Here is a 27,913-nt window from a genome sequence, read left to right as displayed (position 1 = left end):
ACCACTCCAGTTGTAAATGGTTAAAAACATATAGCTTTGTATTAATGGTTTTTTAACCGTACTAGCTGTAAACGGTTCCAAAACCGCAAAAGAAAAATATGCCCTTTATCGCAAAACTTTACTGTTAATTTGATGGACAGACCTCTCTCAGTTATTTTACCGTAATTTTAGAATGAAAATTCTGACAGTTCATAGACATTATTACACTTTTAATCCAAATAAATTACAAAATTTAAAATAAAAGTAAACAATATGAATTCTAGCTGTAATAGATTAATACAAAATGAATTAAAACAAAAAATATCATAATTTTTAGTTAAAAGATTGATTCAGATAATCAGAACTACACAAAGGTGACATTATTACCTCAGGAGCTATGTAATCTGGCGTTCCACAAAAGGTTTTAGCGAGCTTATTTCCAAATACTCCTTCTTTACACATTCCGAAATCTGCAATTTTGATATGACCATCTTGATCTAATAGAACATTGTCTAACTTTAAATCTCTAAATGAAAGAGAAAAATAAAGATATCGTCACTTTGTTTAACATAAAGTGCAATTCATTTACTCACATAACGTATACAAAATAAGTGAAAATACATCCTCTTATTAAGAAACCAAAGCATTTTAATGAACTTTATACACATTTTCAATTTGTTTTGTTGAAATAGAAGATTAATAAATAGGAAAAATAAGATTCACTAACAGAATGAAATTAAAAATACTTTATTCATAAACTTATATATAATTGCCATTAATTTATAATTATATATAATTATTACATATGCAATAATTGCTTAGTATAGTATATTTTTGTTATGAAAATAATTTTATCACACAAAATAAATAAAGCAAATATTTAAAAACATTACGATAGTCATTTGCAGGAAGACTTAATGAAATATTTAGAATAAATGTTACTTTATAATTTTAATATTAAATAGAAAATAAATTTTAAAAAAATGGAATAATAAATAGAAAAATTATTAATAAATATAAAATTACAAATGTTATATACAATAATAAGTAGAAAAATAATTAGAATAAAGTAACATTTAAGTGTTACTTTTTGTTCGAATATTTGTTATGTCAAATAACATCTGTAATCAAATAACAACATTTTATAACTCTTGGTAGCTATGAAAACAATTAATTTAATTATTCAAATATTTATTTATTTTTTCCATGATGAAAACGCTCAAACTTTAGTTTCGCTTAAAATAGAATTTGCAAAAAGACAAAGTAATTTAAAAATGAATGTTAAAATAGAAAACAACATAGATCTATGGTTGTAAATATTTTAATACAAATTCCATTAAAAATAAATATTTTCAAATATCTTAAGAATAGACATTTTCACAAAACCATTCTGGTACAAAATGTGCAAAAATATTAACATAAAATTAATACAGAACTGCAATTTATTAACATTTTTATGCACTAATTTTTTCTAAAGCACTTTTATGTAAATACTGAAATGATGCACCAATCCCTCATGGTGCTTTAGCTTTAAAAAATTAGATAAATAGCAAAAGAAAAGATCTGCTTAGGTTGGACTATACAATACAACTCATTTCATTTTGAAAATAATCTCCATTTGTGACGTAATCTAACAATAAAATATTAAGTGGTGAAAAAACAATTAATGGCATACAATACTTACCTATAAATAATACCTCTGTTATGTAGAAAAAACAAACCTATAGCTATTTCTGCCGCATAAAACCTAAGATTAAAGAAATATCCAAATAAATTAGATTTTATAAATCTAGTCATAAAACAGTATATATCATAGAATCAATATCTATCAGTAGTCTAATAGAAGCGTTATTATTTAGACACTTTAAATTGGTTTAACTAATTAACTAATAATATTAAAAATAAATAATAGTGATTGTACTAAAAAATAATAAATAAAAAAAAGAGAATTTTTTAAAATTTTCCGTATTTTCTTCTAAAATATCTTTCTTTTTTTAGCCAGACATTTTGGTACAAAAATTACTTTGATTGATGTATTGTAGAGGTTAAAGTCTATAATGTAAAATATTTTCGAATAAAATTACGAAATTAAAAACTTTTGCTTGTTAAAAATTTACTTTGAGATATCAAGTTATATATTACTCAATTAAAATTAATGAGTTAAGCAAGTTGATTCAATTAACAAATTTAATATTTAACACATGTATTTTTAAAAAACAATTTATTAATATAAAAGCATTTTTAAAAAGATAGAATTCATTCCAATATATACACTTAAAGCCTGAATCATTCGTCCTTTTTTTAGTCCTAAACTACATTTTATTAGAACTTAAGACTTTCTTTTCAAAATCATTAAATGTATTTTAATTGCAAGCACATGTATTTTTAAAAAGTATATTAATAAAAAGCATTTTTTAAAAAATAGAATTTATTCCAATATATATATTTAAAGCATCCAATATATATATTTCACGCCCAAAATTACATTTTATTAAAACTTAGGTGGTTTAAAGACATTCTTTTCATAAATCATTAAAAGTATTCAGACACAAAAATAATATAACAGAACGACCGCCTTTAAGGCTTTTTTATATTTATTGTTCTCGAAAAATGATGTCAAAAAATTATACACAAATAAGATCGCAAATTGATGTTACTAAAAATAAAAACGATTGACTAAAAATAAATTGATTGACTAAAAATAAAAACGTTAATGAACTCGTTACGTTACGAAACGAAAAACGTTAATGAAACGTAATGAATTACTATTGAGGAAAGCAGGACTGAAAATGTCGAATAGTTTTTTTTACAGTCGGAAGAAACAGAGAAGACTTGAAGTAGATACAAAACTGATTTTAATGTTTTTCCTCCCGACTTCCTTACAAATGATATAACTGGTTTCTTTCTCGATTGAATATTAATTTTTGATAACTTATGAGCATACATTTTTAATTTTATTTTCGGTAAGGAATCTAAAAATACTTATTTAGGATGATTATAACAGAAACAATGAAGACAGCTTCTCAGCTGAATGTCAAATTTGTTTAACACAGTATATATTGAACTTTTTATTACCTTGAGCAATGATTGATAGAAAAGACAAAATTGCACGAAAATACACGTAATTTTTATTATCAAAATATAGAGACTTTTTTATCTTTGAAATACAGTTCTTTGTGACAATGACTTGAATAAAAGCAATAAACAAAGAAATTATGCTATTTTCGGTACGTATTGACAGGAATGAAACAAATTATTATCAAAATAATAATATTATTATCAAAATATATTGACTTTTTTATCTTTAAAATACACATTTTTCTGTGACAATGACTTGAAAAAAGCAATAAACAGATAAATTATGCAATTTACAGGGTGTATTGACAGGAATGAAACAAATTATTATCAAAATAATATTATATCAAAATATAATGATTTTTTGTATCTTTAAAATACAAATTTTTTTGTGACAATGACTTGAATAAAAGCAATAAACAAAGAAATTATGCAATTTGCAGTGTATATTGACAGGAATAAAACAAAAAGCACATAGTGCATTCTATAAACATTGCCCTTAATTCAAATTTTTAAATCCCTTTCTAAAAATAAAGTAGAAAAAGTATACACATTGGAGATCTCAAATTAATATTTTTAAGCTAATAAAAAGAAAAGCGTATTTGAATTCTGACGATTTACTTATGATGAAGGCAAAATTTAAAAAAAGTAAAAACCTGTTTGATTTTTATGTGAAACAGGAAAATGATTCTGACAACCACCTTTCATTTCCTCCCCATTTCCTAGGGTAAACAAAACAGGTTTTGATGTTTTCAGTGCCGCTTCCTCAGTTGTGATTCGGTAGATTTCTATAACATTTTTGTAGCTTTCCCGCTAAAATAATAATCTCACTTCTTTTAAATTGTAATTTGTCCGATTTAGATAGTGTTTTCTTCCATCAAAAATACTAATTTGAAACTCCCAATGTGTATGCCTTTTTGACTTCTAAAAGGATTCTAAAAATATACATAAAGAGCGTTCTTTGAGTAACACCCTGTATAAATTTAGTCTATTATATTTATCAAATTACGCAAAAAGTTGTTTAATATACATGATAGGATACGTTAATATTCCTCATGATATATCTTTTCAGAAATAAACCTGAATGGCGGCAAATATATACCATGCCGTTGTTCTATATATTGTCTAAACATATAAAACCTTAAAAAGCCAGGGAAATATGTAATCTTAAATTTCTTTAGGTACTATTGACGAAGGTATAAACTGCGCTATCATCAATTTTCACCTGCATTTTTTTGAGTGATTATTTTTATTTCTTCCAGATAATTAAAATCTTGTAATATTTAATGTGTTACTTCATAAGTACACTATATAAGTAATATAATCAAGATGCTTTTTCATTAAGAATAAAAACTTACATATTAGTTATAAATACATTAAATACAATAAAAATATAGACAAAACTTAAACTGCAATTTTCTTACATATTTGTGCAATAAATTCGAATTTCTCCTTATCTGTAAAGTTTTAAACTTTACTTCTAATTTCAGTTTTACAAAAATTTGTGCAATCATCTGCTTTAATAGTTTCTTTATTATTTTTTTTAATAAGGATTGAAAAATTAATATTAAGGGTAGTAATTGACAAGAAAACATCCTATATTTGATATAAAGATTTCCCTTATATACTTAATTTTCTTTAATTGAGCTATTACAAAAATTTAATATTTTGGAGTAAAGTTTACCATCAATTAATTTGTCTTAAACCATACAAATCTAAGATCAATTTTAAATGTGGGGCACTTTGAAAATATTTGGTAACGGTTAGAAGCCATAACTATTACTTATTGTGCTATTTCATGAACATTATTTCATTATTATACCTAGCTAACAACTAAAACAATTATAATTGAATAAAGAAATGGCAAATGAATTGAACAAAATTTTAAAAAAATACATAAAACGAACCAACGGTGATGAGTTTTATTGAGATAAGTGAACTATATGTGATATGTAATATGAACTATAAGGGAAATATATTAAAAATAAATAATGAACAGGTAACGTAAAAATGCGTAGAAAAGGGCGCAGAAAACTCAGTATGATAAAAATGATCGCTCTTACGTGGCAACTGGTTCTTTGAATTTGGCACATTTTTGTATCTGAAACATTAAATCACCACCATTTATGAATTCCATAACAAAATACAGTCTATCCTGTAAAATAATAAAACATTGATTAGTTATAACAGGAAACGAAATAAACAAATCAATTAAATAAAAATGAAGGTCGCACACAACAATAAAAAAACCTTTCTTTTCCTTGGCGGAATTTACTAAAGGATAATCATAATTTCTTAGGATCAATTATTAATTTATAAAAGTATATATACATTATGCTTAACAACACTGAAAATGAAAAGACGTTTACGATGTTTTGCAATATAGGACCAAAAGCGAGTAACATTGATTTGAGCACAAATAGAAGATGGTATGGTCAGCTGTAAGCTGAGACAATTAATTTATACTAACATATATAAGGAGATTTTAAGATTAAATTTTCGATACGTTAAAAAAGACGTTATGGCAATCTACGATGTTAAAATAATAATTCATAGCGATGCGTTTTTAAATTAGACATATTTTTCAGCATATATTGCATACTAGGCATATATTGAAAAATCAACAAACTAAACTTATGGAAGCATTCAAGATGCATAGTCACTTTAAACTGAGAGTAATTTATATTGACACGTCTATAAAATTGACGGATTTAATATTAATAAAACAACAAATAAGTTTTCCATTTGCTAAAGAAGGAGTTATTGTCATATGAAAGCTGTGAGCAGTAATTTATACTTACGCATAATTGAAATTGACGGATTAAACATCAATAAGAAAACAAACAAAAGTTTTCCACGTGATAAAGAAAGGTATTATCGTCATCTATAAGCTAAGAGGTTTAATATAAACTGACAAGCATTTAAAATTGGCGGATTAAACATTAGTAAGACAACAAACAAAAGTTTTAGAAGTTTTAAATAAGGTGTTTTAGTCATATGCAAGCAAAAAGCATTCAATTATACTGAAGCATATTTATAATTGATGGATTTAACATTAAGACAACAAACAAAAGCTTTCCATGCGTTAAAACAGGTGTTAAATTCATTGCAAGATGGGAGTATTATTTTTTCTGACGCGTATTTTAAATCAGCTGATTTTACATTAATAAGACAACAAATAAAATTTTTTCATGAATTAAAGAAAATGTTATAGTCATCTGCAAGCTGGTAACATTAGTATTTACTTATAATTATTTAAATAAGGTGTATTTAACATTAATATCACGATTTAAAAAAAAACTTTCCATGAGTTAAAATTTTTTTAAAACCATTTGCAAGCTGAGAACATTGGTGGTTACTTAAAATTGATTAAGGAGTATTTAACATTAATAACATAACGAAAAAAACTTTCGCTGCGTTAAAGAAGATGTTGAACTCATTTGCAATTTGAGAATATAATTTCTTACCGGCAAGTATATAAACAAGCCGCTTATAACATTGATAAGGCCACAACAAAATTGTTCAACGTGTTAAAGAAGATTTGACAGTTATTTGCAAGCTGAGAACATTAATTTATACTCCTACTTATTTAAATGAGATGTACTTATCATTGATAAGATGACAAAAAACTTTCGATGTGCTAAAGAAAATTTTATAGTTATTTGCATTTTGAGAACATAATTTCTTACTCGCACGTATATAAATAAGCCGCTTTTAACATTGATTAGGACGCAACAAAATTGTTCGACGTGTTAAAGAAGATGCGACAGTCACTTGCAAGCTAAGAACATTAATATATACTCCTACTTACTTAAATAAGATGTACTTATCATCAAACTATCAATTATTAAATGAGATGTACTTATCAGCAAACAAAAATTTTGCATGTGCTACAGAAAATGTTATAGTCATCTGCCAGCTGAAAACATTAGTTTTTACTTATAATTAATTAAATAAGGTGTAATTAACATTAATATCTCCCAAAAAAACTTTAAATATGTTTAAAAAGATGTTATAGTCATTTGCAATTTGAGCACATAATTTCTTACTCTCACGTATATAAATAAGCAGCTTTTACATATTGATAAGCCCGGAACAAAATTGTTCCAAACGTTTAAGAAAAAATGTCAGTCACTTACAAGCTGAGAACATTAACTTATACTCCTACTTATTTAAATAAGATGTACTTATCATTGATAACACAACAAACAAAACTTTTCAATGTGTTAAAGACGTTATAGTCATCTGCGAGCTGAAAATACGAATTTATAGTGATATGCATTTGAATAAGAAGGTTTAACAATGATTAGAATTTTGTAAACAACTTTTCAACACTTGAAAGCTGATTCTCCCAAACTAACCAACAAGTTACCTAACATACTCATCGATTGAATCGCTTAGACTCTTTATTTAAATTTCGATTGATTTTTTTTCTTATCAATTCGAATTAAATGTTGGGAATATCTTACTGTAGTTTGAAAACAGGAATGTAAATGCACAAGGAATGGAGGTTTATTTGATAACGCTAACACTCTCTTCTCGATCATAGCGCACTCTACGTCATCGTCTTGAATGATAACATCTTTTTTTAGAATTTTTATGGCGTATAATTCATCCGTTCCTTTTCTTTCCGCCAGCATAACCTGCAAATAAAAATAAAATTATCATTCACAAATGCAATCATGTTTAAGTCATAAAATTTTTTTAATGAGAGTAGGATAAAAGGCCGTATAGCGGCAGGATAAAAGGCCGTGTAGCGGAACTTACTTTTCCGAAGCTTCCTTTCCCTAATACCATTAGAAAATTAAAATCAGAGGACTTTATAACATCCTTGGAACTAACATTTTGAGGAATACTTTCGTTTTCGTAGGATGGCCGTTGACTGAGTGAGAGCCGACACTGCAGAAGAAAAAGATTGAAGTTAACTTAGATTCAAACCAAAAGAAATTAATTAAAAAACAACAACTAAATTTTACATTTATACAGAGCGTAAAATAAAAAACGGACCAACCTGAATAACTTTCGATCTAATGAGCGGATTTTAATATTCTAGAACTCAATCTTAATGGTTCAAGGGGGTTCTCTCAAAGATGTTGATTAATTAGTGCAGCTATAAAAGTGTGTTGCAAAAGTATGTGCAAAAACTATTAGTGCGGCTATATATTCAAGGTTTGGATGGTTGTTAACTTGCTGGCATAAACTATTTTAATTTAAAAAATTAAAGAAAGAAACAAAAGAAAATTGTTCTACGTCGTAAAATTTCGTAATCTGGGCTGCCAATTCTAAGCATCAAGAGAGGAATTTACTTTTTGGGAAGACTCAACATAGCTCAAAATGTTGCTTGATAACGAAAACGCGATGTGCTTTCGAGTAGCATGCTATTTTTAATAACTGTGAACCGCTAATTTTCCCCTCCCTAACATTATATCGTAAAAATGCCAAGCAATTCAAATACTGCTGAAATTTTGGGACACTTTTATTTTATTTATATTGACTTTTTAAACCCACTATTAAAGAAAAAACAAAACTAAGATGTTTGAAATATAATTAGTAAATTGTTATTTCTTGATGCTAGTTTTTTTATGATGCTGAAGGTTTTATTTTATTCAGGAAACAACTCCAAGTTTAATCTATTCAACGCAGAGCATATTCTTGGTTCAGCTGATAAGTCAACTTCAAGTGAGTGTAAATGTGGAAACATCAGACTCAACTTTAATTTTTCTTCATATTTTAATTAAATTATGTTTATTACATTTAATTTATCTAATAAAATCAATTATAAAGTAGGCATAGAAATAATATCTCGAATTAAATGAGTTTTAGGAGTTGAATCATTTATGTAAAATTATTTGCTAGTGTGAGAACAAGTTCGCTATTAACTTATATGGGCCTGTAACTAACTTTTATTTCATTGTATCAGCTGTGATAAACAGTCAAATTTGAATAAAAATACAAATTTATATAATGCATTCAATTAAAAACAAAAATCTTTAGAACATGATCAAAAGAATAGTAATAAACATTTGACTCACATAACAAATTTACGCTTCATACAGTCATAAAATAAATTCATATCCATTTACTGTTATGCTCTGCGTTGAGTTACAATTTGGATCAAAATGTAAATAATTATGAACAGTAGAAATCAAAACCATCCCAATAATCTTTTGCTAGATTTGAACAATCTATCTAAGGATTGATGTATGACTAATGTTTAAATGATTACGGTGAAGAAAACATTTCGCCAGTGGGTGAAGAAAAATTAAAAAAAAACACAAGAATGAAATTAGACAAAAACCGCTTCCTATCCACCATTGTCAAAAACGAGAAGTCAAACAGAAGAATTATAAAAACCCCTCTTGTTAAACGAACTCAACTATTGCCATTGACAAAAACTTACAGAATATTTATACTGACATACTCGTAATTCTTATTGCAGTTAAGATACGATTATTTCAAATAGAAAAATTTCTTTTTACTTCACTGTTAGAAATTTCTCGGAAGAAATGGTTAAATAACAATTGATTGCATGGCTATTTTACCATATTTAATCAACACAGTCAAATAACCATAAATGAAATGGTAATCAAACTGTCAAGTTTAAGAAAAACTGTTTATTAACTACTTTCACCTAATACGGTTAAACAACCAGAATTTTATCGCACCAACTACAACCACCTAATGAAGCTACTTAGTTCTTCGCTACTGTGTACATATCATAGCCGAGCGGGCTCATCTGTCAATCTCGTGGCCATCAGAACTGGAGTTTGAGTCCTAGTGTTGATACTACAATATTTTCTCCATTCCGTTCAACACGTGAAGAATTCCCAGTGTCCGGCACTCTCCAAAGACCATTAACTTACGAAAAGCCGAGTTTCTACGTCTAGTTAAAAATTATTACGTTTTTAAAAAATGCTAGTTGTAAATGGTTAAAAAACCGTATAATTTTGCATTCATGGTTTTATAACGATATTTTTGTAAATGGTTATAATACCATAAAGGAACAAAAATTTCCTTTTCCGTAAACTTTATGGTTAATCGGATGGACAGACCGCTGCCAGTTATATTACCGTAATTTTAGAAGGAAAATTTTAACAGTGTTTAATGTGTAAACTTTAATCGTTTTATAAAACAAAAAATCTAAGAGATAATACCCGTTGAATAACAATTAAATTAAAAATACTTAACATAACACGGAGCTCAAGGGCTTAAATTGTTATCTTTTGCTCCATCGTTGAATTCGAAAAAAGATCAACGTGTTTTGAGCACACGACGTTCATCTTTGTAATAAAAAATGGAAGTAAAATTAAAAGAATAAAACAAATGTAAGAACGTAAGCCGAAACAGACTACGGTACTCAATTAGAGATAGATTTCCATGATTGTTTTCTATGATTGAGGCAGAACTAAGATCATTAGACGTCTCGAAGCATATCGACTTTTTTTCTTTATCTCAATTAGGGAGTTACAGAAAATTTTATTTTAAAATATATTTTTCATTTCAAATTTCTTTCACCTATGAGGTATTGACCTTTAAAGTATGGAGTAAGCGTATTTCGAAATTTGTTCAGATTTTGATCCTCTTTTAGTATAATAATAATAAAAGTGTTATGTTCTGTGTTATCCGAGTACTGTCTGGTAATCACGAGATGAGTCTTTAAGTATAATAATAATAATGTTATGCTCTGTGTTATACAAAAACAATCTGGTAATCACGAGATGAATCTTTACGTTCTGTGCGATATAAGTACTATTTGGTAATCACAAGACGAGTCTTTTATGATAATAATAATAACAACAAAGTATTATATTTTGTGTTATCCAAGTACTGTCTGGTAATCACGATATGAGTCTTTTAGTATAATATTAATAACAAAAATGTTGTATTCTATGTAATCCAAGCACTACCTAGTAATCGCGAGATGAGTTTTTTGGACCCTTTGTTTACGGCTGGTGCAATAAGTGAATTAGAATGGCTTCATCAAGCTAAGGGCATTAAAGAAAAGGCTAATAATATTAAAAAAGTGTTACGTTCTATGTTATCCGTACTGTCTGGTAATCACATGATGGGTCTTTTTTAATAATAATAACAAAAGTGTTATTATCTGTGTTATCCAAATACTGTCTGGTTATCACAAGATGAGTCCCTATCCTCACAGAGAGCTTAACTCAGGAATTCTAGCTAGTAGCCTCAAAATGTCAATATCTTAAACTATCTGTTATTGCATTTGTTACATGCAATATTAAGAAGTCAAAGTGGTATGCAACACTACCTTCATTTTATTCTGAAGTTCAGCAATAGCTGCCCCTTCCGGAGGTACAGGAACATTGTAAAATTCTCCTTCTTCCGCAGTGAGTAGTTTGAACCAACCATCAACGGGATTTTTCATGATTTCAGATATTCCAAACGATAATGATCCCATAAAATCGTTACGAGATGTTCGATCCCAATCCCACACTTCAACTAGCAGTCTTCGATCTCTATCTTCTGCTTTCAGATCTCTGGGAATAACAACAAAAATAATAAATAAATTCTATCTAATTAAAACAGTATTTAGAACCAATATTACAACCGGCAATAAGAATGTAAGATTCTATTGAATTATAAATGCATGGAACAACATTTGGATAAGCGAATTTTATAACTAATGCATGCGTCAATTGTTCTAGAGACAGATTGAAAAAACGTTAAAAATAAAATTTGTATTGAAGTCCAAATTATAAATCGTCAATCCTACCAAACTATTGATCTGACATTTCTCGGCACTAAGTTTCAAATTAATAAAAAATGTTTTTTTTAGTTCGAGAAAAAGACGTTTCTGCGTTGTGTTTTAACTTAAAATAATTATTCACAAAATATGCAGTTTGAAAGCATGTCCCCCGAACTATTAAAATTACATCTTAAGGAACAAAAATACCATAGCGGACACTTCAAAGATAAGTTGGTACTCATCGATCTGAAGCTGGGTGGTCTTCAAGACACCATAGGGATCGAAGCCCAGTTTTTTACAATGACAGTTTAGTGCCTTAATCACTAAGCCATCGTAGCTCATTACATCTTAGTATGTTCAAATCGAATCACTAGATAAAAATTGATTCAGTCACTGAAAAAAATATAAAAAAACTTCTTAAGTATCAATAATGTAGAAACCAAAACTAGCAATTTTATCATTTAAGGAATAATATTTTACGATTTATTTTCTGTTCGCATGCCCTCACAAAGCGAATGTCTGTAAAACAATAGATTTGTTTGACCCTCGGTTGTCGAAATTAATAATGACAACGAAAAATTTTAATTTAAGTAACTTTTCGAACAGATTTATGGCTCTTAAATATCTTATTACTTAAATCTTGTGGATTTTGTTACGTGTCCAAAATATGAAGAAATACGCTATAAAAACTTCCTGCAATATGTAAAAAGTGCTAAATATTAAAAATTATCATTTTTAAGCTAAAATTGCAAATAGTAAAAAAAAAATCAATTTAATTTATTTATTCTCGTTTAAAATTAATTTTTTTTATCACATTTATGAGTTGACCTTCTAGGCTACTACTTTCTGAATAAAAATTGCATTTTTTATCATTATCTGAAATTCGGGTCTTAGGAGGGTATGCTTTCTAATTGGTGGTTCCCAATTTCTCTCCGGCAACGGAACCATAAATGATCGAGCATATTTTCGAACCCCGAATATATAAATGAAATTTATTAGCAGCCAAACATATTTACCAAAGAAAGACTACTAATTATTTTTATAATATTTAATGTGAAGAAATTAATATAAATTTTTAAAAAAAATAATCGTTTTTTCAAAACAACTAGTAAAATAATAGTTTTTATGTCAAATAGTTGAATTCGCTGGCCTGAAGTGGTATCTAATCTAGATCTGAATTTGTTTTGGGGGAATGAATCAGCTGAAAATGAATAAAATAAGCTGGATTATGGTTTTCGAAAAATAATTCTAATTGAATAGTTATCAGAGAACGTAATTCATTATTCTTAAATTTTGTCATTTTATTTTAAATTGAAAATTTCAACGAGAAATGTTGATGCAATGTTTTACAAATTTAGTCATCTCTTTTTTCTCTTTTTACTTAAATAATTTTATAAAAAATAACCAAGCTATCAACGAAATTGTAGTTTATTGCTTTGATATAAATATAATTCAAAAATCCTTACTGATTTAAGAAATTTAAACTCTCGAACTCCCTGGACCCTCCCACGGAACCCCTGGGTACCGCGAAACACCATTTGGGAACAGCTGGTTTAAAGTGATGGCAGATGTATTCCATATAACATGGTATTCTTTTTATTGGACAATAATACCCCCAATTGAATCTTACGTAAAATAGAAAATGATAATACTTACAGTGACATCGTTTCCATCCATTGAGGATTTAAATTAGCTTTAATGGTTTTAGTTTTCTTTTTTTGAGAATTTCGTTCATCAGGTATGAGCTTCAGTTTCACGTAGGGATCCGAAAGACCGTTGGGATCCATTGGAATGAGATTTTTAGCCTGCCGAACTGAAAACATAAAAATGTTAATCAAACATCGTGCAAATTCCATAGCTATCTTAGTTTATTTCAGAAGTTTATTTTAAAATTAAAATGGAGCATTTTACACTGAGTGGACAAGCGGTACCCACCTCTGTGTTTTTATTTTTGAAGAAAAAAAATAGAACAATGAAACATGTGTTAGTTGACAACTTATGGTACATTGCTTTTTATATCAACTTAGAAATATCGAATTGAGAAAAAAAATCTGGTTAAATGACTACGCTTTATAGTAATAACATTTTTGGTGAAAAAAAAAACAACAACATAGTTTTTGTAAATAAAACCAAAATATACGTTATTTAAACTATTTATTTGGTATTACTTGATTAAAAACTTCATTCCCTTCAAAAATAAACAAAATGGAAATAACAGCTGACATGCTTCAAGTGCTCAAGAATAGGGAGCTCATTTTCAAGAGTTGCTAGGCGTGAATGCGAAGAGGCATAAGTAATTTGAAATATATAACATAAAGTTGTCAACTAAAATTGCATTTTACCCTGATTTGCGTCTTTCAGCCGCTGTGGTTTTATTTAATTTTGTTTGTAATCTCTTTTTTCTCACGGCTATTGTGGTATTTCTAGTTTTGTTTCTTACCTTTATTTCGCCATTTTTTGTTGGCAACTTTTCGCTTTATATTTCAAATGACTATTGTTTCTTCTCATTCACATCTGGCAAGTCTTGAAAATGGGCGACTATTTTTGAGCTCTTGAAACACGTAGACTATTTTTTTCCAATGCGTATATTTTTTTAAGCGAATAAAGTATTTAGCTAAGTAATATCTTACCGCTCCAGTTTCTTGAGATTATTTAACACTCATTGAGTAATTTTTCTGTTCATATTTTGGCCTACTGGAAATTATGGTTTTCAAAACTATAGCTCGTGTTACCTTATTAGTCTTATTAGTAAAAAATACAAAACTGAAAAGTAAATTTATCCAAATAAATGTTTTTTACGCCATGATATATGATCAAACGCCATGTTTTTTACGCCATGATATTATGCCATGATATATGATCAAATTACCACGTTTGTTAAATTCTATCACATGATATAAAACCATATCTTATTATTAATTTCGCCAAAATCATAAGAGCTTTGATAAAAATCATCGAGCTTCTTTGGTTTTTCCATAAAGCCTTAAATACGGTAAATTATACCATATTATGGTAGTTTTGATCATGCTTTTTATCCTCAGTGTATGAATTTAAAGATAAAGTCAACTTACAGAAAAGAATAAATTTTCCTTTTTAAAAAATAAAAAAAATAAAAAAATTGAAAACTTTCATTGTATTAGAAATCAAAATTCTTTATATTAGCAATCCAAATTCGTTATAATAGTAATCAAAATATGCTAGATAAATGTAGAAATTTAATTTTACATATTCGACTTCTTTGATTTCTTAGGAACTATTCAACTAATTTCGCACAAATTGTGCATTTTGCCGTATAAAATTAACTCGTACTTTAAAATGATGTAAAAAATTGTACACCTTACACTTAAAAAATTTTCGACCATTATTTAATAAAATAGTAAAAAAAATAAATATGTACTAAAATTTATTTCTTATAAGGAATTATTTTTGAATAAACGAATTTCATAATTGTGTGCAAAAAAATTTTCAGTTCGCTTAAAACGTTTTCGAGGTATAGCTAAATGCGCAAAAAGTAAAATTAACATTAATGGATCCAAATTTTGGATCACTCTCTTGACCAAACTATGAAGACCAAATTACGGCTACCCCTTATATTTTGGGGAATCAAAAATTTCACAAAAAAAGGGGGGGGGAAAAAGCTTTGTTTATTCAGAGAAAGTACGTTTTTGTGTCTGATTTTGTAACTTAAGATATTGTCTGCACTAATTAATTAGCTCATTTGACGTCACGTCCTCGAACCATTAAGAATGAGCCCTTGAACGTAGATCAGATCATTAGGACAAAAGTTATTAATTTTTTATACCAAATTTTAATGAGATTAAAAGAACAAAAAAGAAGTCTAAATGACCTAAGTGTTTAGATTATAACTATACTCTTTTCTTTGTAGCATTAAATATTAGCATATTTCCTAACTAATGTTAATATAAGTAAGTTAGATTTAAAAGTAAATATTGTAGTTTTTTATTATAAAAAGTATGCATTGAAATTTATAATAAAAACTATACATTGAAATTTACTAATAATTTTTGTAGGACATAAATTTATTTGGACATGAACACATATTTTTCATTTCTTTGATCACATAATGCTGATTATATTTTCTAATTGATGGCTTGATAAATATTATTTAGTACTAAACAATATTTTTTTCCACAAATATTTCAATATATTTCTAATAATAAGATATAATAACTCACATATTTTTCTTCAAACCATATGTTAATTTCAAGACGTTTTTAAACACAGTCCCCTCTTAATCAAGATAAAAGAAACTTTTTGCTGGAGCTTTTACATCCAAAAATTAAATATCAAATATTTAAAACTGAAAACGATTTTGAAAATATTAATTTTATAAAATCGTCTTTTAAAGAAATTGTATTAAGATCTTTTTCAAATTTTTAAAATATCGTTTTTGAATATATTTAAAAACGATGTGTCGGTTAAATGAGTTTGCTTATTAGGAGTTGATTTTAATATATTTATTTTCTTCTTCGTGCAAAAAGAAAAAGAAAAGGTTTATATTCTTATGATTATCCATTCGAAGATAACCCTAAGTTTTGAACACCAGCAGCTATTTACTTTATATCATTCTCTATGTATTTCAACAACAGTTAACTATTAAATCAGCTTTGAGTTTCGAAATGAAATGATGATTTACAGATTCAGAACATTGCAATTGCTATGAAATATCAAGCACTGTAAAATTCAAATTTTGTAGTTGAGAAATAAAATGGCGTCTCTTGGACACAAATATAATATATAACGCAGATCAAAAAGAAGCATCATAAAAATTTGCGAGGGAGCTTGTAGATACAACATGATAAATCGCAACAGATAAATTTATAGAGCTTGGCGAAAAGACTCGTACAATAACCGTGTTTTACGATTTCTGTAGATAGTCAAAACGAAGAGAAAGGTCAAGGCGTAATAGGAATCTATCATAAAATATATTTTGGGATAAAGGGATAAAAGAATATCTTTTTCGGATTCTTTGGGAACTTGAGTTTACTTAGTTACATTTTTTAGGAATCAAGAATGTTCCTTATGTGTATAATCAATAATAATCATCTACCTTATTTTGACGCACAACTATAATATAAAAGAAATAAGAGAGCTAAGTTATGTTTCTTGTTAAGAGCGATAACAGCAACACCTTAAAGAAAATATATGTGTGATTTTTTTCATGCATTTCTTCATATTTTTTCAAGCATTAGTGCATGCTTTTTCATGCTGCGTCAGAGTTTTCCTAAATAATTTAATGCATTAGGTTTTTCAAACATTGTAATTTTTCTATACCTTGATATACTCTTTATACACATATATTTTCATGCACTACTATAAGGTTCGTCATATTTTTTAATGTGTTTTTATGCATTTCTTTATATGTTATGATGCATTATGACTTCGTTTTTCATGCTTTGTTTAGAGATCTAAAGGCTTTCTTTCATAATTTTTGTATTTCTTAATATAATATACAAAACAGTTCCAAAAAAATTTAAAAGTCAAATGATATAAGGAAACTAACTTATACATCATTTTAAATAACTATAATACGTCACTATAAAGTTTTATAGCAAAGCATAAGTTTTAAAGCAAAATGTGTTACAGAATGTGTTGATAGAAAATTTTAGAGCAGCATATTAAAGTTTCTTACGTCTAGTTTTCCACGAATTTCTTCATATCTTTTTCAATCATTAATGCATGGTTTTCAATGCATTTTTAGGATTTTCATGAATTGGTTGATGATATAATACGTGTTATTTCAGACCCTTTTTTTAAAATTCTTCATGTGTTTCATAGATTTTCAAGTTCTTTTACATGATCTTTCACGCTTTTTAAGGCTTTCGTTAATTTCTTTAAATATTTCAATGGATTACTATACTTTGTTTCCATTAATTTTTAGGGTTTCCAAATTGTAGGCTCAATAACTATGTGTGAATTGTTAGAAATTACTCGAGAAAAATTGTTAAATAACAATTCATTTAATTGTTATTTTACACTCTTTATACAAAACGGTTAAATACCCATAAATAAGATAGTATTCAAACTATTAACTGTGAGAAAAACCGTTTATTAACAGCTGTCACTCAATACGGTTAAACAACCAGAGTTTTATGGCACCAATTAGACCCACCTAATGAAGTCACTTCATTCCTTAAAGCTGCGTACACATTATACTGGAGAGGGCTAAACGGTCAGTCTCATGACCAACAGAACAGGGGTTCGAGCCCCAGCGTTGGCAATGCAATAGTTCCCCCATTCCCTTCTACGCATAAAGAGTTTTCAGAGTTTACCCTAAGTTGTGACCCTGAACCAGTTGTCGACAGTAGTTTCACTTGTGGCGTTGCGGTCTGAAATGCAAAGTCCGAACTGCGAATATCTGACGTTGGACTACGTCGCTCGCAGCCGATAATTGACGTAAACCTCAAACCTGAATGGAGATATGCGTGAAGGGCGAAATCAGCAAAACGCGCACAGTATGTTTTGGATATAACTTGGCCGCCTCCCTACAGATTGCTCTCTCTCCCCGTCGGTTCTAGCTAGCAGTCCGGCATGTTCTCGCCGGTTACCTTTTCGCATTTTTTTTCTATGCTACTTCAATGTTAAAGTGGTTAAGTTTTATATATGTTAGAATGTTTTAGTTAAATTTACAAGTTTCCTAAATGTTAATAAAGATAGTTATTTATTTAAACTTAGTGTTATTTATGAAGAAACCTATAATCCGTTCTCGGTAACATTTTCATGTGGAATACTTTCCCAGAGTTAGATTTCTTTTTAGAGTTTAAGTGGGGACTCTAACAAAGATACCAAACAACCCCACACACTACTGTAGTCGTTGCTTTTTTTTGCAGTTTGTAGTGTAGTGTCCTGCTTTTTTTTTTTTTTTTTTTTTTTTTAAATAGTGTAATGAGTAGTACGATAGAAAAAAAACAATAGTTTGTAACGATTTCTGGGAACTACTTTTAATGTCAGTTTAGAAAAGAAATTCGGTTCTAACGCAGCGAATTTTTCGAATTTGATGGGTACAAATCACCGCGTGTTTGCAATGGATGCTGTGAAAAAGACCTTGTAGCTGTAGCTGAGTGTTAACAGAAATTACCTATTTTAAATCACCTATAACTAATATTTAAACTAGCTATTATAAAAAATAGATAATTAATCACTTTATTCACACGTGAATGCACACTCGTGAAGCTTTTATGTAATTTCAAAGGAAGGGAACGTGTTTTCGGTGTTATTAATTTCTTAAAGGAAATGAAAAAGCATTTAACAATTGAAAAATTGCAAGTATTTTATGATTTCGCATTTCTTAAATGAAATATTCGCTGCCGAAAAAGGCATAAACAGTTGAAGGTTAGATGAACGAATTCGAAAGAAAAAAAAATATTTTGGAATGACAAACTGGCTCATGTAAACATAAATAAATATTTCTTAATTATTCCCTTATATTTAATGTAAGACAATTTCTTATTCAAAACTATTTTGAAAGTAGACGTAAAATAAGTTTTCCTGCAAAGTTTACCTCCCTAAAGTAGTGAAGTAGTTGCTACAAATTAAAAGTAAATTGTAGTCACTACATTTAAAAAAAGTAGTTGTTGCTAACTACACTTGTATATCAAAGTAGTTTTAGCAGTAAACAACAAAAATAATGTAATTTTTCCAACCACAGGTCTTGGCTATTAGAAAACGATACTCTCATTCACGCATATATGGTAGCACCATAAAGCTCCTTTACACAAAAAATTTGAAACCATGCCAGTTGTAAATGGTTATATATATATATATATATATATATATATATATATATATATATATATATATATATATATATATATATATATATATATATATATATATATATATATATATATATATATATACAGTGGTGGCCAAAAGTGCGGACACTTTTTGAAAGTTTCAGGTTTTTAACTTTTTGTGCTTGTAGAATATAATAATTTGCACTTAAATACAAACGTTTATATATCATATTGAAGGTAATTTAATGTAGAACTTAATAATAAATACAGTATTACAATATCTGTATTACAAAAAAGGTTATGCAACAAATAGTCAGATCTATCTTAGATTTGCATTTTTTTAAAGTGATACTTAAACAATCAATACTTAGTAGGATAACCCTTATTTTTTAAGACAGCTTCACAGCGTCTTTTCATCGAGTGAACGAGTGTTTGGAGTTCATCTTTCGTAATCACATGGTGCCAAGAATCAATTATAGCTTCAATAAGTTGTATTTTATTGGATGGATGTTTTTTTCGTACAAGAATTTTCAAACGGCGCCACAAATTTTCAATTGGATTGAGATCAGGGCTGTTTCCGGGCCATGGTAATATATCTATGCCTTTATTTTGAAAGCATGCTTTGCATACTTTTGCTGTGTGGCATGGAGCTGAATCCTGCTGAAAAATAAATGGTGCGTTGTTGGAGAAGAGATCCCTGTTTGAAGGTATCAATTTTGGTTTCAGGGCAGTTTCGATGTATTTTTTGGCATTCAGGATGCCATCAATCACTTGAATTCGGCATCTGCAGACATACATGCCCAAATCATGACATTTGTTGGATTTTTTGTAGTTGCTTCAATGCAATCAGGATGAAGCGCTTCACCTACTCTACGTCTCACGTATTTTCTACCATCACTTCCAGAGAGCGATATTTTACTCTCATCACTCCAGATTACTTGCTTCCACTGATCTTCTGACCATTTAATGTGTTCTTTTGCCGACTTAACTCGTTTTTCGCGTTGCTTTTGACTTAAATATGGTTTTTTCCTTGGAATTCTAGCTTGTAGTTCAAATCCTGATAACCTTCTTCTTATTGTTTTTGAACTTACTGCAATACCAGCTGCATTCATTTCACATCTAATGGCATCTGATGACATTTTTCAATCTAGAAGGCATAGTCATTTAATTTTTCTATCGGTAGTAGCACTTGCGCATTTTCTTCGGCCTAATTTGGCAGCCTGAATGCCAAAAAATACATCGAAACTGTCCTGAAACCAAAATTGATACCTTCCATCAGGGATCTCTTCCCCAACAACGCACCATTTATTTTTCAGCAGGATTCAGCTCCATGCCACACAGCAAAAGTATGCAAAGCATGCTTTCAAAATAAAGGCATAGATATATTACCATGGCCAGGAAAGAGCCCTGATCTTAATCCAATTGAAAATTTGTGTAGACGTTTGAAAATTCTTGTACGAAAAAAACGTCCGTCCAATAAAAGACAACTAAGTGAAACTATAATTGATTCTTGGCACCATGTGATTATGAAAGATGAACTCCAAACACTCGTTCATTCGATAAAAAGACGATGTGAAGCTGTCTTAAAAAAAAAGGGTTATCCTACTAAGTATTGATCGTGTAAGTATCACTTTAAAAAAAATGCAAATCTGAGATACATCTTACTATTAGTTGCATAACTTTTTTTGTAATTTAGATATTGTAATACTGTATTTATTATTAAATTCTATATTGAATTACCTTCAATTTGATATATAAATGTTTGTATTTAAGTAAAAATTAATATATTCTAATTAATATATTAATATAATTAATATAATTAATTAATATAATTAATATATTAATATAATTAATATATTAATATATTCTATATATATATATATAAAATTTAAGATGGAACAAATAAGCGACAATGACACCCATAAGCAAATAAGAATAAATGAACAATTGACACCATGTATAGATGCCGACATCATGATGGAGGTTAGGTGTGCTGACACCCTTGTAATAATTTCCTCCTGGGGCGTAAAATCGTTTCATAATAAATAATAGTGATAATGATACAGCTAAACATTTTCCTTTTTATGTTATGCATTGTAATTTGTTTCAAGCATTTACATCATTCAATGGGCATGATTTCATTGTATTGATACGCGAAGTTATTTAAGATATTTTATTACCAAACATTTCTAGCTGTAATTGTTTTTTATGCATACTTCTCAGGAATAGATTATTCTGTACCCCAACTCGCATCTTATTTTAGAATCATTTTCTGAAAGCATTGAGCATTTAAATAAATTTTGGGATAAAATAAATTAGGTTTAATAAATGTTTCAAGGTAACTGGGTGTTTTGTCACCTTCTAATATATATTTTTAATGAAATAAACTATCTCAGTTACAGCTATTGTTTAAAAATTTAAAAAAAAACCGATATAAAATTAATTAAAATGTTAAAAAATTGTGAAACGAAATAAAGGAATTAGAACATATTTATAATCATAATGGTCATAAAATCATTATGAACTTTCAAATTTTTGAAATATTTTTCCCTTTGATAGGGATATTTCTTTTCCTCAAACTTGAATCCCTAAAACAAGTTAAGACCATGACTGATGACTTAGAATCAGATAGATTGAGGTTGAAATACTAACCTTGACATATCAGTTTGTTAGAGTCTGCTTCAACCCTCAGTTCAATTCTGCCTCTCCTCTCGGTGTGGTCACAACCGCACAGGTTCGGTACACTCACTTGGCATTTTTTGTGGACATTCATATCACATGCTGGAAAAAAAGACATTTGTGAGATGCCAATAAATAGGAGATGTATGGAGCATGGGAAACGGTATGGATACATTCTTTCCATCACATACACATTAGCTCAATACTGGGGAAGCTAACTTTATCTGTAATATCTCCTATTGGTTAAAGTCATACTTAAAAATTAAAAAAAAATGCTTTTATTACCGTTAGATTAATAGAAATTAACCATGCCACCAGTTATAACACTCACCCATATGAAAGTTGCCAGGGGATTATAAGCAAGGACGTTAATTTTTATATCACTTAAAAGAAGAATGTAATTTTAAGTGAAAAACTAAAAAAATATTAACAAAATCGAGTAAATAGTTCGTGCGAAATAATATTTTAAATTTTCTTTCGTAAAAGAGACTTTCCTAAAATTTGAAATTTATTTCAGAAAGTATTCAACTGATTGCACTCATTTTTTTTTAAATTTTGTCTTTTAAAATCACTTTTTTTTAAATTATAAAAATTTTGTATATTTAACAAGTCAAAAATTTTCTGGCCATTATTAAATAAAATAATAAATAACTAGTTATATATATTAAACACAAATTACCATAAATCTAGATTTGTGCATGGTATTATTTTTGGATAAACAAATTTTATAACTGAGTGCAAAATATTTCGATTCTTTTAAAGTGTTCTAGAGATATGACAAAGTACGCAAAAAGTAGGATTAATGTTGAATTATGGGGTCCAAACTTTCGTTCGCTCTCCTTAACTATTGGGACCCTATTTTTAAGACTGCGGCTACTCTTCACCCCCCCCTCCCCTACATTTTGAGGGTCAAGAAACCGAATTTACAGGGGAGATATGTTTATTTAGAGAAAATACGTTTTGGGGTCTGATTTCTTAACTTAAAATATAGTCTGCACAAAGTAACCTTATATTTAACGTTAGGCCCACAAACCGTGAAGATTGAGTCCCAGTACGTAAAATCCATTTATTAGTTCAAAAGTTATTCAAGATGTTCATTTTTTTTAATTTGCGAATACATACTAGATGTTGGTGTATGATAAATCTTTAATATTTTGTCAAATTTTAAGATTTTTACCTATAAATTTCATAGCATAAGGTTTCAAAACTTTATCCTAGATATATTAAAATGAATAATTAAAACACTTTCCGAAAGAAAAAAAACTTTTGTTTTTTCTAGACCCTTTTAAAATAATGAAGTAGCTGCAAAATGGTAATTTGCAATAATTTAGTCACGTCACGAAATTCACTGAAAATTAGGTTACTCACGAGATATGTTTAGATTTCAGTGTTTGTTCTTTTTATCTTCAGTACTAGTTGCGTTGTGAATATAAATTCTAATATTAAAACGAATATAGTTTTAATGCTTGATTGTATGAGAATGAAGGAGCACATTCAATATCAGGCCGAATTCATTTTAATTTGAAATCCAAGTAAAAAAAAATTAATAAACAATATACATATTTTTCCTAATTTGTTTTAAGTTTTTTTTTCTTGATATAATGATATAAGCGAAATTAAAAACCACACAAATTATAAAAATAAAAAATAGGGATGAATAATAGATGACCAAAATTAAACTCAGATTGATGAGTTATTAAATTAAAATATCATATACGAATAAATATGGGGTACACCAGCGGTTACCAATTTCTCTCGTCTACAGAGCTCTAAAATAATGAAGCTTCTTCCGGCGGAGCCCCAATTTCATAATTAAAGCAAATTAAGACAATTGAGCATATATTAACCATTAAAAGACTACTTTATTTTGACTTTCAGACTTTTTTAATAAGATGAATTACATTTTTTTCATCGTTTTATTAATAATCTTAAATCTAGTTTTATGTTCGACAGTTGAATTTGCAGTCTTGGAGATAAATTTAGTCTAGATAAAAATTTGTTTTTATATTGCTATTAAAAAGATAACTGTTATAAACGTTTCAAATAATTATTAGGGAAACTTTCTTTACTAAAGAATTCAGTTATCTTAGTTTGATTTGATTTGAAAAGGTCAATATCAAATATTATTGCAATTTTTTTTATAAATGTATGTCCTTATCATAATTTTTCATAATTGTTGTTAGAAAATAATATGTATACATATATATAAATATATATATATATATATATATATATATATATATATATATATATATATATATATATATATATATATATATATATATATATATATATATATATATATATATATATATATATATATAGTCACGTAGAATAACTAGGACTTAGTCTACAAAGTTGAAGAGCTTTATTCAACACCTACAAAGTACAGTGAACAAAGTAACTGGGCCTCGGCTAGAGACATCCAGTCTTTTATAGGAATAATAACAGGAAGTGACAGGAACAGGAAATGATATGCTAGAATATTCTAGAAACTTCTAGAAGAAACATAAATAATAAATAAAAGCTTATTTTAGAGTTTTATATTTTCTTACAGTTCTGCGGATCGAACCCTGAATCTCAGTCTTGCCAGGACGACGACTCCGACCTCTCGGCCACACTGACACGTCAATATATATATATATATATATATATATATATATATATATATATATATATATATATATATATATATATATATATATATATATATATATATATATATATATATATATATATATATATATATATATATATATATATATATAAAAACCGTTTTCTGCACCTTATTTAGATAATTTCTTATTTATTTTGGTCAACTAGTTAAACTAGTTTCTTTTAAAAAGTAAATATACCTATAATTGGATTTTTTTTACTCTATAAATCTGAGATAATTTTATCTTAATTGGTAATATTTTTTAGAAATCTGATTAATATATCATGGTGTAAATAAAATGATCAGCCAAAATAAAATGAACTGATAATAGTTTTAATTTCGAAACAGAAATGCAAATCTAACGCATATTCATTTTTTTTAAACGAGCCTGCAATTATGAGTGAGCAGAAAATGGTGTGGCAGTAAAAAAATAAAAAAGCAGCAACCATGAAGGCGTATTTTAAAGCAGCAGCACAGAGAAAAGAGCAATCGATTACTTTCTCCAGTTTAGAAAGATAATTGAATCTAGTGGTGTAATAGACTGTATTTAAGGCTGTTTCCCGACGAGCAGTTTCAGTGCAGGAAAAGGCTTTCAATTTCTATAGCATTGATCCCTTTCCCGTGGCACTCTCTTTCTCTCTTATTTTATTTATTCCCTTACGTCCATTTCATTCACTTAACTGTAATTTCTGTCTTTCACCGACATCAGAGGGAAAAAGGCCGTCTCTTTTCCCTTTGGTACTTTCGGCACGTACATATATCCCTATCCTGGAATATGAGAGTGGTGCCATCCTTATTGGGATAGAGATGTGGTAAGTGCCATAGAGAACATGTAATGGAATATATAGAAGTAAATGTTAAAATATCATTTAAGTTTTGAATAAAAGATGATTTTAAATATGAAATGAATATCTCTGAGGCATTTTATTAAGATATTAATAGAAAAAGATTTCAGATTTACGACTATCAATGTTCAATCCCGTATGATTGTAATTTTGAGCCCACACGGAGAAAAAAATTCTAATCAAAATACCGTATTATATAGCAATGGCATTTATGGTAAAAGTAATCATTATTCTGGTAATTAGAGCCAAATAAAACGATATTTAAACCATTCATTTGGTAATTCTTCAGTTCAAATAATATCGTACTGCAATCCCGTATGCTTGTAATTTTGAGCCCAGACAGAGAAAAAATTTTTTAATAAAAATACCGTATTATATAGCAATGGCATTTATGGTATAAGTAATCATTATTCTGGTAATTAGAGCCAAATAAAACGATATTTAAACCAACATTTGGTAATTTTTCAGTTCAAATAATATCGTACTACTGCAATCCCGTATGCTTGTAATTTTGAGCCCACACAGAGAAAACAAATCTGGTAAAAATGCCGTACAGTATAACAATGGCATTTCTATAGCAATATTGTATAGCAAATGGCATTTCTAGTAAAATAAATCATGACGGACGCAGAATTCGTATTGAGGGGTTAGAGCCTGAAACATTCACCATAATGTGGCACTCCGACCTGATATATTCCATGCGTAATTACATCCTGTCTTATCTACTCTATGCTAAAATATAAAAATTTTCAGCAATTGAAAACTGTGTTTTATTTCATTCACAAACAGCAGTTATAGGTTTATTTGCAACCTTAACTGTGTTGGTTTATGCTTTAGAGTAGTGATATTATTGCTAAATTATGAAATTAATGAGCTCACGACACAATGTAGCACTTTAAAAAATATTTAGTTGAAATGCTAACTACTTTTGTTTATGCTGTAGAGTAGGGAAGTGACATTATTGCTTAAATAATTACGATATTAATGTGAATCATAGCACAATGCGGCGCTTGTGAAAGATTTATTTGTATTTGCTTATTGGTTCACGCTTTTGAATGGGGACATTATTGCTTAAAAATAATGCTATTAATGAGGCACGCAACACAATGTAGCACTAAAAAAATTAATATGTCACGTTAACCACGGTTTTTTTTTAGGATTTAGCGTGGTAACACTATTGCAAGTGACATTATTGCTTAAATAATTACGATATTAATGTGACTCACAACACAATGTGACGCTTGTGAAAGATTTATTTGTATTTGCTTATTGGTTCATGCTTTTGAATAGGGACATTATTGCTTAAAAAATAACGCTATTAATGAGACGCGCAACACAATGTAGCACTAAAAAAATTTATATGTCACGTTAACCACGGTTTTTTTTTAGGATTTAGCGTGGTAACACTATTGCAAGTGACATTATTGCTTAAATAATTACGATATTACTGTGACTCACAACACAATGTGGCGCTTGTGAAAGATTTATTTGTATTTGCTTATTGGTTCATGCTTTTGAATAGGGACATTATTGCTTAAAAAATAACGCTATTAATGAGACGCGTAACACAATGTAGCACTAAAAAAATTTATATGTCACGTTAACCACGGTTTTTTTTTAGGATTTAGCGTGGTAACACTATTGCAAGTGACATTATTGCTTAAATAATTACGATATTACTGTGACTCACAACACAATGTGGCGCTTGTGAAAGATTTATTTGTATTTGCTTATTGGTTCATGCTTTTGAATAGGGACATTATTGCTTAAAAAATAACGCTATTAATGAGACGCGTAACACAATGTAGCACTAAAAAAATTAATATGTCACGTTAACCACATTTTTTTTCAGGATTTAGCGTGGTAACACTATTGCTTAAATAATTACGATATTAATGTGACTCACAACACAATGTGGCTCTTGTGAAAGATTTATTTGTATTTGCTTATTGGTTCATGCTTTTGAATAGGGACATTATTGCTTAAAAAATAACACTATTAATGAGACGCGTAACACAATGTAGCACTAAAAAAATTAATATGTCACGTTAACCACGTTTCTTTTTAGGATTTAGCGTGGTAACACTATTGCAAGTGACATTATTGCTTAAATAATTACGATATTAATGTGACTCACAACACAATGTGGCGCTTGTGAAAGATTTATTTGTATTTGCTTATTGGTTCATGCTTTTGAATAGGGACATTATTG

At 28.4% G+C, this 27,913-nt stretch overlaps 1 protein-coding gene across 2 annotated transcripts in view; it reads right to left on the bottom strand.

The window, feature by feature from the left end:
* Positions 1-27,913, bottom strand: part of LOC107449617 (protein kinase C, brain isozyme) — a 178,390-nt gene that overhangs the window by 49,231 nt on the left and 101,246 nt on the right. For both annotated transcript variants that reach the window (XM_043040694.3, XM_043040695.3), the window contains exons 5-12: positions 22,174-22,302; positions 13,421-13,577; positions 11,327-11,555; positions 7,822-7,953; positions 7,524-7,697; positions 5,118-5,209; positions 1,664-1,726; positions 367-505 (exon numbers count right to left, since the gene is read on the bottom strand). In XM_043040694.3, the coding sequence (XP_042896628.1) occupies positions 367-505; positions 1,664-1,726; positions 5,118-5,209; positions 7,524-7,697; positions 7,822-7,953; positions 11,327-11,555; positions 13,421-13,577; positions 22,174-22,302 (1,115 nt within the window). The remainder of the gene's footprint in view (positions 1-366; positions 506-1,663; positions 1,727-5,117; positions 5,210-7,523; positions 7,698-7,821; positions 7,954-11,326; positions 11,556-13,420; positions 13,578-22,173; positions 22,303-27,913) is intronic.

This window comes from Parasteatoda tepidariorum, chromosome 8 (assembly GCF_982258835.1).
Source record: "Parasteatoda tepidariorum strain Cologne lab strain chromosome 8, Ptep-v5.0, whole genome shotgun sequence".
NCBI lineage: Eukaryota > Metazoa > Arthropoda > Arachnida > Araneae > Theridiidae > Parasteatoda > Parasteatoda tepidariorum.
The sequence above is the reverse complement of the archived record's forward strand: the minus strand, read 5'-3'. Positions and strand labels throughout refer to the sequence as shown.